This window comes from Sus scrofa, chromosome 13 (genome assembly GCF_054392235.1).
Source record: "Sus scrofa isolate SSC_HxYL_T2T_F1_AM1 chromosome 13, Sscrofa_HxYL_maternal_Yorkshire_Landrace_v2.0, whole genome shotgun sequence".
NCBI classification, from domain to species: Eukaryota; Metazoa; Chordata; class Mammalia; order Artiodactyla; family Suidae; genus Sus; species Sus scrofa.
Genome location: NC_139395.1, coordinates 84328190 through 84341321, shown reverse-complemented (window position 1 = coordinate 84341321; position 13132 = coordinate 84328190). Strand labels below are relative to the sequence as shown.

At 41.4% G+C, this 13132-nt stretch overlaps 1 protein-coding gene across 9 annotated transcripts in view; it reads left to right on the top strand.

Annotated features, from left to right (window-relative positions):
• The window catches only part of NR2C2 (nuclear receptor subfamily 2 group C member 2), a 112877-nt gene that overhangs the window by 10187 nt on the left and 89558 nt on the right, over positions 1-13132 (top strand). For 3 of the 9 annotated variants that reach the window (XR_014823857.1, XM_005669805.4, XM_084989528.1), the window contains exon 2: positions 8903-8986. The exons of 5 other annotated variants lie outside the window; for them this stretch is intronic. Coding sequence is in view for 3 of the 4 variants with exons in the window: in XM_005669805.4 (XP_005669862.1) it covers positions 8927-8986 (60 nt within the window). In the remaining variant the exon portion in view is untranslated. Of the gene's footprint in view, positions 1-5409; positions 5773-6534; positions 8987-13132 lie in introns of those variants that run through there. One more of the 9 variants, XM_084989529.1, reaches the window with a different exon arrangement.

Below are 13132 nucleotides of genomic sequence, written 5' to 3'. Positions count from 1 at the left end.
AACTATTTTGAAGAGCGCTGTGGTGGAGAGGGAAGGTTGTGATTTTAGAGTCAAAGAGGGTTGAGTTAGAATCCTCAGTCCACCCCTTACCAGGACACTTGGATGACTTGGAACAAGTTGATTAAACTTCTGAGTCTTTTTTTCCTTTCTATATTTGTGGAACTAATAATACCTACTCAGAATGTATGTTAAGGATTAAGTGATGCCTAGTTTGATAAAAGGCACATTGTAGGTGCTCAGAAAATCTGTCCTGCTTTACTTCCATCTCTGTGTCCCTAGATCACATAATAGAATCAAAGAGGGTCCATTTCACCCTTACGCTTGGACCCTTGGTAAGGTGAGGAAATCCACGCACAGTGTACAGTCATATTTTAGGGGAGGTCTTCTCACAGAAATCTGTTAGCACTGCTCTGATAGGAGCATAGGAGCTCCTTGTAGATGAGCTACTTCCCTTCCCCACTTCCTAGTCACCTCTCACCCTCCTCTGTAGCCCCAGCACACACAGACCATCAGTGCCCCTTTCTAGTCATCCAGACTTGTGATATGGAATAAACAAGTTTCCTATGGGGCAGGAAATCACCTGACCCAAAGGCTAAGTAATCTTTGTGTCTAAACAGTGCCAAGGTTTCTTTCTGATAACAGGCTGTGATCTGATCTTGACCTTAGAGGCATCTCCATAAGACTGATGAACATTTACTAAGTTATACTTTGATATATACATTGATGAATATATATATACACACACACATACCTTACATATATATGTACGTTGATGAACATTTACAAAGTTATACTAAATCTGTCACTTGACTCCACTTGTTTTCAAGTCTTGATCTATGATTTCAAGTCTTGAGCTGTGTGTTTCTCATTTTTAAAATTCTCTCTCAGAGTTCCCTGGTAGCTCAGTGGGTTAAGGATCCAGTGTGGTCATTGTTGTGGATTGGGTTTGATCCCTGCCCCAGGAACTTCTGCCTGCTGCCGGCATGGCCAAAAAAAATCTCTTAGGCTATTTAGATTTTTCTGTTTTTATTTTCCTGGGAGTATAAAAAGACTTCTGGCAATCACAGGACAATAAAATTTAATGAATACCTTGTGCCCATCAAGAAGTCTTATACCCAGTAGTATTTTGCAGACAGTAGTAGGTATTGGATTATTTTTAAACATATGTGAGATTTATCCTAATTCAGCACTTTCATTTTACTCAGTTGTGCAGTTGAACACAATGTATTATAAATGCCATATGAGCACATAATACATATACACATGTAGTTAAATATCATGTGGATCTCATGTCACAATGAGAAACCTGTTGTGAATTAAAATATACATTTTAGAAGTTTCCATAGTGGCCCAGCAGAAATGAATCCAGCTAGTATCCATGAGGATGTAGGTTCAATTCCTGGCCTCACTCAGTGGGTTGGGGATCTGGTGTTGCTGTGGCTGTGGTATAGGCTGGCAGTTGTAGCTCCAATTCAACCCCTAGCCTGGGAACTTCCATATGCCGGGGGTGCAGCCCAAAAAACAAATGAACAAAATATACATTTTACAGTTAGATATTGCTTTCAAATTTCTTTCAGAAAATAGATGTTACATCATCTCCATGAACTAGGCATTTCATGCCTGCTATATGCCAGGCACAGTGTTAGGCCCTTTGTATAGGTATTAAGATCTATTCTTACTAATAACTTTATGAAGTTCAGTATCAGAGAGATTAACTAGTGCCTGTCAGAGTCTCAGAACCCAATATGTTTGTTTGGCCATGCCCGTGGCATATGAAAGTTCTCCAGGCCAGGGGAACCTGCACCACAGCAGCAGCCTGAGCCACTGCACTGGCAATACTGGATCCTTAGCCCACTGCGCCACAGAACTCCTTAGATATATTTGTTTAGGTGAGAAAATAGCAAGAATTTTTTGCTTTTTTTAGGATCACACCCAAGGCACATGGAAGTTCCCAGGCTAGGGGTCAAATCGGAGCTATAGCTGCTGACCTACACCACAGCTGTAGCTACTTGGGATCTGAGCCACATCTGCAGCCTACACTACAGCTCACAGCAATGCTGGATCCCCAACCCACTGAGCAAAGCCAGGGATCAGACCTGCATCCCCATGGATGGTAGTCGGATTTGTTTCCGCTGCGCCACAGCGGGAACTCCCAAGACAGTAAATATTTTGAATGTTATATAATTATGGGCCATATAATACATAAGTAAGGATGATGTGAATCAGTTGATTGTGAAAGGAAAGGCAGGCTCACTCATGCAGTCAATGAAGACAGTGTTTCCTTGTCCCAGGACTTTGTTGTTATTTGAGACCTCAGCTTCTAAGCACGCCCCTGTGGAGAGCAGGGCTGGGCTGTTCTGGTGACTCAGTGGGAATTCAGGTATTCCCAGTCTGAGCCCAGCTTTCACTGCAGTGGGGTGTGTAGCCCCCCCCCACACCCCCACCCCCCACCCCGAAACCAAAGAAACTGTAGTGGCAATGTTTAGTCAGCTGTACACTCTTCTAAGAGTGGAAGAGTTGATTAAAGTCACCATTGTGTTCTCTGCTTCTTTGTTGTTAAGAGTGATACTGATATACTTGTATTTGAAAGAATTTGTTATAAAATCTACTATCCCATAAGGCCAAGCAATAATAGTTTTACTTCTGTCATGTCTGAATGACACCCTGTTTTCATTGGTGTGCTCCAGAGGAAAGACTCACTAGTTGAGGTTAAGTTGAAGACTGCCTTCATCCCTTGTCTTCGTTGCCACTGCTTTCCAACTGGCCTCCCATAGACAGTCCTTTTCTGTCATCTCCACACTGTTACCCCAAGGGATTTTTGGAAGATCCAGATGTGATCATTTCTCTACCAAACCCGATTGTTCTCATTATCTGCAATGTCGGCCTCTCTCCTCCCTTGATCTCACCAGTTCGCCACCAGATTGCCTGCTGTTTGTCGACCTTGCCATTCTCCTCAGACCTGCCAGTTTGTCTGAGCTCTGCTTGGAACTCTTTCCCATTCTCCCTCTGTTTGCTTGCCAAATTCCTACTTTCTTTCAAGACCAAGCTAAATGGCTTCTCTCCTGTGAAGTTGTCACTGTTCCCAGAGGTACTTCTTCCTTCAGACACTCTGTAGCATTTACATTGCACAGCTCTTTCTGTTTTCCTTCTTACGTTCTTCAAGGACAAAGATTTTCTTGTCCTCCTCCTCTCTTTCTCTTCTTATTGTTCTTATTGTTTATGATTCTTAGCAATTAGCTTATTGCTTAGTTATTTTAAAAGCATTGGTGGTGGTTGAACCTGACTAGTTTAAAATCATCATAAGAAAATATTCTGTGTTTTATTTTTTTTTTAAATTTAAGATACTTGGCTTTATAGCTTTTTGGGTGATTAACTAGGAAACATTGGTGTGGGGGCAGTCCTCCAGCCTTAGGAGCCCAGTGGGTCAAGCACCTGTATTTGAAGACTTCAGTTTCTATACCAAGAGCTACTTTAGTGTTCTTTCCACAGTGCCTGGTGCAGAGCAACCACTCAGTTAAGTGTTAGTTACTACCAGCATTAGCCTGCTTAGTTCTTCCAGCCAAGGTTGTTTTTAAGTGCTTTGTCTAGTTTGTAGTATTACAACAATAGGGTTTTGTTTTGTTTTTCAGATTTCAAATGCAAAATTATATTATGCTACTGACAGTGTTTTTTCCAACTACATGTGGATACAACCCACTGTTTCCTGGAGTTTCTCATACTAGGATACCTCTTAATTGATTACCATGTACTAGTACTCTTTCTAAACATTTACCCTTCCTTCTTTTTTTTTTTTTTTGTCTTGTTGCCTTTTCTAGGGCCGTTCCCACAGCATATGGAGGTTCCCAAGCTAGGGGTCCAATTGGAGCTGTAGCCGCCGGCCTATACCACAGCCACAGCAACACTGGGATCCAAGCTGCGTCCTCGACCTACACCACAGCTTGCAGGATCCTTAACCCACACTGAGCAAGGCCAGGGATCGAATCTGTAACCTCATGGCTCCTAGTCGGATTCGTTATCCACTGTGCCACAATGGGAACTCCTACCCTTCCTTCTTTCTTACCATGTGTCTCTACGACTACCTTTGGCTGTGGTAGCCAGTAAGAGAAGCACATAGGCATCTTAACCTCTGTATGACACTGTCTTTCTTTTTCTTCCTTTTTTTTGTTCTGGTGCTCACTTGAGTGAAATGTTTTCCCTCACTTCCTGATATCACCAGAAGATTTTGTTTTACTTACTTATTCCATTGTTATACCTGCAAGAAGCAGCCTCTGTCTTCCAGCTTTACATATGAGGATAAGATATGGTTTATGACTTAACATACTTTCAAAAATGATGAAATGGAATATATTTTTTCTTATTTATTTGTTTTTTGCTTTTTAGGGCTTCACATGGCATATGGAAGTTCCCATGCTAGGGATCAGATTGGAGCTGTAGCCGTTGACCTACACCACAGCCACAGCAACATGGGATCTGCATTGTGTCTGCAACCTACACAACAGCTCACAGCAACTTGGTATCCTTAACCCACTGAGCAAGGCCAGGGATTGAACCTGCATCTCATGGATACCAGCCAGATTCTTTTCTGCTGAGCCACGACGGGAAATCCCGGGATATATTTTTAAAATTACTTTCTCAGGGGGAAAAAAAAACTGTAACTGCAATGTATACATCTAAGGATGACTTGACCCCCTTGCTGTACAGTGGGAAAATAATAATAAAAAAAAAAATTACTTTCTCACTTACATGCTCTCACGGGATTTAAATCTTTATTGAAAGCACTTGTGTTTCAGTTTCAATTTCTGTCTCTCACTCTTATTCTTACTCTTAGTCTCTGCTTGTCTTGCCAGAAGGTGCAGATTCCTCCTTGTTCATTTTTTAAGCAGCTTCCAAAGCTGCTGTTAATGATGTCTGAAGCTCCTTTGGAGGCAGAAAACCAACAATCAGATCAAGAATTGTGAGAATGGAGTTCCCGTCGTGGCGCAGTGGTTAACGAATCCGACTAGGAACCATGAGGTTGCGGGTTCGGTCCCTGCCTTTGCTCAGTGGGTTAACGATCCGGCGTTGCCGTGAGCTGTGGTATAGGTTGCAGACGCGGCTCGGATCCTGTGTTGCTGTGGCTCTGGTGTAGGCCAGTGGCTACAGCTCCAATTCGACCCCTAGCCTGGTAACCTCCATATGCCACGGGAGCCACCCAAGAAATGTCAAAAAAGACAAAAAAAGAAAGAAAGAAAGAAAGAATTGTGAGAATGCGAGTATATAAAGAAAAGCCATTGCTCTGGGTATTGAATGTTGGCAGTAGTCCAAGGAGGTGGTGTGGAAGTGAGAGCAAAGCAAGGCATTTGCCCCACCAGAAAGCAAGATTTACTGTAAAGTGGTAGTAATAAGTTAATGGCAGGGGATAGAGGAGAAGTAGAAAAGAAGTACAGTAGAACAGAGAACTTAGAATCACAGCTACACATACAGGGACGCCTGAAATGTGGCAGAGGTGGCGTTGCAGATAAGTGAGGAAAGCATAGATCTTCCCAGAGGCCGGGTAGAAGATGGATTGTCCATATTGGAAGAAAATTAATTATATTCTTATTTCTCATCGGACTCAAAAATTAATTTGCAGGTGGATTGAGGACTTAAATGTGAGGGACTAAACTCATAAAACATCTTAAAATTATGCTTGTGACTTTGGGGTAGGACAAAATTTTATTTATTTATTTATTTTATTTAGCCTTTTGTCTTTTTAGGGCCATACCTGTAGCATATGGAAGTTCCCAGACTGGGGTAGAATCAGAGCTGTAGCTGCCAGCCTATGCCATAGCCACAGCAACAAGGGATCCGAGCCATGTCTGCGACCTACACCACAGATCATGGCAATACCAGATCCTCAACCCACTGAGCGAGGCCAGGAATTGAACCTGCATCCTCATGGATGCCAGTCACATCCTTTTCTGCTAAGCCACAACAGGAACTCCCAGAATTTTTATAAATAAACATAAAAGCATTAATTGTAAAAGAAAATATTAATAAATTCAGCCTTATGAAATTTAAGAACTTTGGTTCATCAAGAGACATCATGAAGACACTAAATGGATGAGCCACAGAGTAGAAGGTATTTATCATTTATATAATCAACAAGGAATTAATATCCAGATTGCTTAGCTTTATTAAGCTTAACAGCTAACTACTCCTTCTCTGAGACCTAATGTCTACAATCACTGGTCACCAGAGTATCTTGGGACCCCCCAAAGCCCTATCTGAGGTTGATTGGTTCTGCAAATTTAGCATTGAAGTGAGTCATTACAGAAAGTTTTCTGAATTACTAAGTCTGTCAGGCAGTCACATATAAAATCCACTTCAACTCAAAACTTGAAGGATGTCTTTTAGGGAAACCTAATAGAAAAATATGCCTTTCTAATACTTTGTTATTTCTGTACTCCAACACTCAATAATATTTCCCTAACAATATTCCAGTAATATTCAAATTCTTGTATTTCTCTTTTTTTTTCTTTTTAGGGCTGCACCATGGCATATGGAAGTTCCCAGGCTAGGGGCAGAATCAGAGCTGTAGCCGCCAGCCTTCACCACAGCCACAGCAATGCAAAATCTCAGTCACATCTGCAACCTACACTAAAGCTCACAGCAACGCTGGATCCCTGACCCACTGAGAAAGGCCAAGGGTGGAACCCGCATCCTCATGGATACTAGCCAGGTTCATTACCACTGAGCCATGACAGGAACTCCGAATTCATGTATTTCTTGCATCAGTTAACAGCAACTGAAGTGCTAATAACACTCAAAAGCAATAAAATTAATAGTTTAAGCCGCATATTTAGATTTTACTTAATATATTTGCTACCTTTATTCATTTGATTCTTTAGCTCTTATTTTTACTCTTTTTGAGGGGGAAAAAAGTATTAAAACTCCAGACTTTTCACATGCAATAATTGTATTTTTAACAACAATTGATTGGCTTTTCTGGAAAATGTGACGTGATGCTTTTATTCTCTATCCCTTATTGGAACTAAACTAAGTATGGGGAAGACCAAAATGTTTCTCTGTGCTTTTTCTTCTAGAATCAAATAAAGGTAAACAAATGTTAAAAGTCTTGAGTCTTAGACCTGACCTTGTTCTGGTAAACTGCATGGTTGTAGCAGTTGGCAATTAAGGATTTTGACTTCTTAAAGGCAGGACTGGTGGTTTTATTTTGTCAGTCACGGTATCATGCTCCCATTTCTCTCTCATCGCCATTTTGGTTATAAAATAATCTGGAGGGGAATTATGATAATAGAAGTGGTTATCTAATAGTGGATAGAATAATGTAGAAAGTCACCAGAGAGTGAAAAAGTTTTATAGACACAGTGCTTTATAAATAGAATACTTGAGATGAGAACTATAGGAAAGTGAGGTTTTTGTTTTTGTTTTTGTTTTTTTCTACTTTTTATGGCTGCACTTGTGGTATATGGAAGTTCCTGGGTCAGGGGTGAAATCGGAGCTGTAGGTGAAGCCTGTTCCACAGCTTGCAGCAGCGCTGGATCCTTAACCCACTGAGCCAGGCCTGGGATCAGACCTGAATCCTCACAGAGACAATGTCAAGCCCTTAACCTTCTGAGTCACAATGGGAACTCCCTTGGAAAGTGTTTGGGAAAGTAGCATTGCATGGTCCAGTTTGTGATGGAGGAAGGACCAAGCAAAAGTGAATTATGTGCACATTTTGTGTATTACACATGTTGTGGGATTATATGGATTTTTTTTTTTTTTTCCATTTTTGTCCACCACCTGGCATATTGAGCTCCCAGGCCAGGGATCAGATCCAAGCCTCAGTCTCAGCCTGAGCTGCAGCTGCGTCAGCACTGGGTCTTCAAACCGCTGTGCTGGGCAGGGGATTGAACCCATGTCCCAGCACTCCCAAGAAGTTGCTGATTCTGTTGTGTCACAGCGGGAGCTCCTATATAGATTTTACATGTAAATGCTAGATATCAATTATACTAGAGCTTTAAACTCCTGTTAGCCATGGGACCTATGGATTCAATAATGAAGTCTTTGCTTTGTCCAGGAATTAGGTCCAAAGTGGAATCCCTTTATCCTGAATTCTTTGAGGTAGAGTTATTGGCAAAGGTTTAAGGACTATTCAGGGGAGCTCCTTTCTATGACCTGAAGAGACCAGGTGATCTGTTTCATCAGTACTTGCACCAAAGTGATCTGACCCAGGAGACTAGCATGCTTTTTGCTCTTTAGGTGATCTTCCACTATTTTGAGGCAAATGATGGCATAATTTTTCTAATAATAGCTGAATTATCTGAGTTTCTAATTTAATGGAGACTTAAAAATATAAATTGGTAAATTTATGGGTACCATGTTCTTAGTCCACTTTAGTAATGCAGTCTGATTCTTTTCTTTGTTAGTGATAGTGTTTGCCTTTTAACCTGTGAGTGAGGTGTGTTAGCACTTGGGCAGGGTGTTACTCCTTGCTTGGTCACTATAACAGAAGTATAGTTGCTGATAGCCATCTTGTGCTCTGTATTAAAGTTGATCTTATACCTTTCTCAGATAGCCACCTTCTTATTCAGCACTGTGTGACAAGGAGCTATCCAAAACGGTGTAATTCCCACCTGCTTGAGAGGTGAACTGAGGTATTAAAACCCAAAGACCTGATAAAGTTCCAAATTATCACTGTCTGTATTTACCAGGGGAAGTCTTGCTTCCAAATTGAAATGTTTACATTAATTAATTTTGGTACCTGTAATTGAAGAAGCCAGTGCAGCATATCCAGATGCTTAGCCTGCTAGCTCTGTTTTCCATAGAAGGCAAAATCTGCTCCAGACAGTACCGAAGAAGAATTTTGATTACTAATGTTTTTTAAGTAGCCTGGTTTCTCCCCACCTGATAGAAGTTGCTGCATCTTTCCAAACAGGTTCTCTAATGATCTTGCTTCACCATGGCTACAAATATGGAGGGGCTGGTTCAGCACAGAGTGGGGACCCAGCAGGTGGCTGAGGTGAGTGACAGGGGCTAGCACAATAGCTGGCACCCTTGCTTTTAAAAGGAAAAGTACACCAGTGTGCTCCGTTGTTTCAGAACAGTCTCAGTGAACTCAGCATATGATCCAAATCCAAAGCAGGATGCCGCCATAGAAGAAAAAATTAGAATGACCAGAGCATTTACTCCTAAAGTTCTTTGCATGAATAGGGTGGCCTCACTGCTTACAATAAGGTGACTTTAAAATTTTTTACCTTGAACAAAAACTAAAAGAATCTGATGCTTCTCAAACTTGGGAGTATAATTTTAAGTTTAAGGTGCTTAGTTTCTTGCACACTTGATACTCTGTTAACACTGTGTGTAGTGGAAAGAAGATACTGGGGGTTCTGCTAAATGCTGGGAAATATGGAGGTGAATGAGCCATTGGTTCTTACATTAGTGTTCTCAGAGCCTGGCTAAGGAGTAATTATAAAACAGTGAGAGTTATAACTCCACATGAGGAGTTGATCCTGGAGTTGGGTCTTGCATTGCAAGTAGTTTTTTGTGAGACAGACCCAAAGAAACAGGGTAAACTGGCAGATGCTGGGGAGGGCATCCTAAGTCAGAACCTGTGTAAAGATAGGACAGAGACAGCTTGGTATGTTCAGGCAACTTGAGGTGTAAGGAACCAGAAGGATGGCCAGATCTTTTCACTGTGGACCATGAACTCCATAAGGACTTCCATCCTCAACAACCATTTGAGATTGGTTTGATCACTATTCTCGTTTAATAGGTGAGAAAACCAAGGCTCAAAGACAGAAGTAATTGGCCAAGGGCACACTGACTCAGTTCTGTTTCATCTTTTCCAAAGCTCCTCCAATAAACCATGCATCACACTGCAGACAGGAGCCATTAGGATTCAGATTTGTATTTTTGAATCAATACTTATATTTCTAGGGCAACAATTTACCAAAGAATGGACATTAAAGAAAAGATTTTAGAAAATAAGTACACACATGCCAATTTAAACCAATAAAAGTGATGAGCAGATTTTTCAGATTTTAGGGCAACCATTAACTCTAAGGCAGTGGTATAATCATCTCTTTCCCCTCATAAGTAATTATTAATTTTTTCCCCTATTTTGACCTCCCTGCAGTATATGGAATTCCCAGGCTAGGGATCAGATCCGAGCCATAGCTGAGACCTAAACCATGGTTGTGGCAATGCTGGATTTTTTTTTTTTTTTTTGTCTTTTTTTTGCTATTTCTTGGGCCGCTCCCGCGGCTTATGGAGGTTCCCAGGCTAGGGGTCGAATCGGAGCTGTAGCCACTGGCCTACGCCAGAGCCACAGCAACACGGGATCCGAGCCGAGTCTGCAACCTACACCACAGCTCACGGCAACGCCGGATCGTCAACCCACTGAGCAAGGGCAGGGACCGAACCCGCAACCTCATTGTTCCTAGTCGGATTCGTTAACCACTGCGCCACGACGGGAACTCCAATGCTGGATTTTTAACCCACTTGTGTTGGGCCAAGGGATCAAACCTGCATCCCAGTGCTCCCAAGATGCTATTGATCCCGTTGTGCCACAGCAGGAAACTCCAGTAATGGTTAATGTTAAATAAAGATGAAAGCAGATAGAGTTCACAAACTTTTTAATATTTTATTTTTCAAAGAGCTTCAGAGCTGTGAAAGTATTGAGGTTAAAATACTTGTGTTGGAGTTCCTATCATGGCTCAGCAGTTAATGAACCCTACTAGCATCCATGAGGACGCAGGTTTGATCCCTGGCCTTGCTCAGCGGGTTAAGGACCTGGTGTTGCCGTGAGCTGTGGTGTAGGTCACAGACGCGGCTCGGATCTGGCTTTTTTGTAGCTCTGGCGTAGGCCGGTGGCTACAGCTCTGATTGGACCCCTAGCCTGGGAACCTCCATATGCCATGGGTGCGGCCCTAAAATAAATAAATTAATTAAAATACTTGTGTTTATTTGTTGCTTTAGTTTGTGATAGGAGTAATTACCTCGAAAATCATTGTTGGTTTTTCAGATTCTTAAAATTATTTTGCATTTAATACAATATCCAGTTGAGATTGACTTGGAGACTAGTATATGGATCATTGCCCTAAGAGAGCATCATTAATTCTTTAGGGGAAGAGTTCAGTATGGTAACTTACAGTACTAACTATAGTAATTTATAGGATAATACAAGTTTTGTGTATGTGAGCATTAACATATGTCTTTTCTATCAAAGGAAGCCTTGGTTACTCCATCTTGTTCCTGCTTTGTCTGAGACACCCTCCTCCACCCCCCTCCCCTTTTCCCTCTTCTGGTAACAGTTTGTTTCCATTTAGCCAACCTAGAAGAATGTGCACCCTGACCTGACCAATGGGAAAGGGACAGATGTCCTGCCTGTGTTAGGGATAAACAGTGGGTTCTTCCTTCTTTGCACGTGCTTGCTCACTTGCCTGCTCGTCACTGACAGTGAGCTGGGGTCACTTTTCCCCAACATGTATGCATTCAGAAAATTTGCTAGCTAAAATTTTCTATCAGATGCGTTATTTCAGTCATTCCAGGACATGGAATTTAGTGCAACTACTGTTTCCCATGGCAAAAAGTACATTTTTCGGAGACTTCAAAAATAGTAGGAGGCATTGTTAATTTGGAGAGATCAAAAGCAGTCTTCCTATTTAAAATATTCCCTAGATTTCCTTGCTATTATTTTGAAATTTTGAGCTTAATGACTTTTAAACTACACATAATAACTATATAATATTACTCAGCTAAATGAGAATGAGAGCCTACAGTTCATCATTTCAGTGCTAAACAGTAATTGAGTGGGAATAAAGTATTTAAATTGGGGGTTATTAACTATCAGTTTGGGTAGTTGTTTATTCAGTCAGTAGACAAGGAAGGAACATACCCTTTTCCTGCATGTTTGCCAGAAGCACACGCAGGTGAATGATAGGATTGGGCATCTGCTCACTAGAGTTCTTTGTTGCAGGGATCAGGCATGAGAGGGACTACACTAGAGGGGTGAGCAGTAAAGGACAGGCTCTAAAGGGGAAAGGGGGCTGTTTAGGGACCAGACAGATTGGGGTTTAAATCCAGGCCCTGACATTTGCTATCAGCATGACTGCCTTATGCTTCAGTTTCCTCATCTAGAAAATGGGGTAATGAAAGAACCTATTATCTCATGGGATTGTTCTGAGACATCACTGAAATAAAAACCTATAAGGGAGTTACCACTGTGACACAGCAGGTTAAGATGTGGCGTTGTCTCTGTGGCAGCATAGGTTCAGTCCCTAGCCCAGTGCAGTGGGTTAAGGATCCCAAGTTGCCACTGCTGTGGTTTAGATTTGATCCCTGGCCCAGGAACTTCCATATGCTGTGAGTGCAGCCAAAAAACAAAACATAGGAAACCTGTATAAGGAGCTTTAGCAGGAGCTGTGCTTTTGCTCCATGAATGAAATACAGCAATATTGTCAATTGTGTTAAATGATTTTCTCTCAAATCCCCAGAACAGCCTTTTCCTGATAGATCAGGTAAGTCACATAACCAGGATAATTTACAAAAGTTGAATCATACAAAGTAACAGCTTGATGTCCTATAAAGTGCTCATATTTATTCAGTTATTCAGAGAGTTGAATAAAGGGTTGAGAGTGTAGACTCTGGAGCCAGATTGCCTGGTTTAAATCCTGGCCCTGCCACTTGTAAACTGTGTGACCTCTCTTTTTTTTTTTGGAATTGTATTAATAGTATTAATTCTTCTTTAAACATCTGGTAGAATTCAGCAGTGAAGCTTTGGGATTTTCTTTGCAGGCAGTTTTTTAGTTCCTAATTTCATCTCTTTACTTGTTATGGATCTATTCATATTGGGTTTTTTTTTTTTTTTCTTCTTTGGTCACTTTAAGTAGTTTGTGTCTGAGAATTTGTTCATTTCATTTGAGTCATCTAATTTATTGACATATAGTTTTCACAGTATTCTTTTTTTTTTTTTTTTTTTTTTTTTTTTTGTCTTTTTGCCATTTCTTGGGCTGCTCCCGCGGCATATGGAGATTCCCAGACTAGGGGTTGAACCAGAGCTGTAGCCTCCAGCCACAGCCATGCAGGATCTGAGCCTTGTCTTCGACCTACACCACAGCTCACAGCAATGCTGGATCTGTAACCCACTGAGTGAGGCCAGGAATCG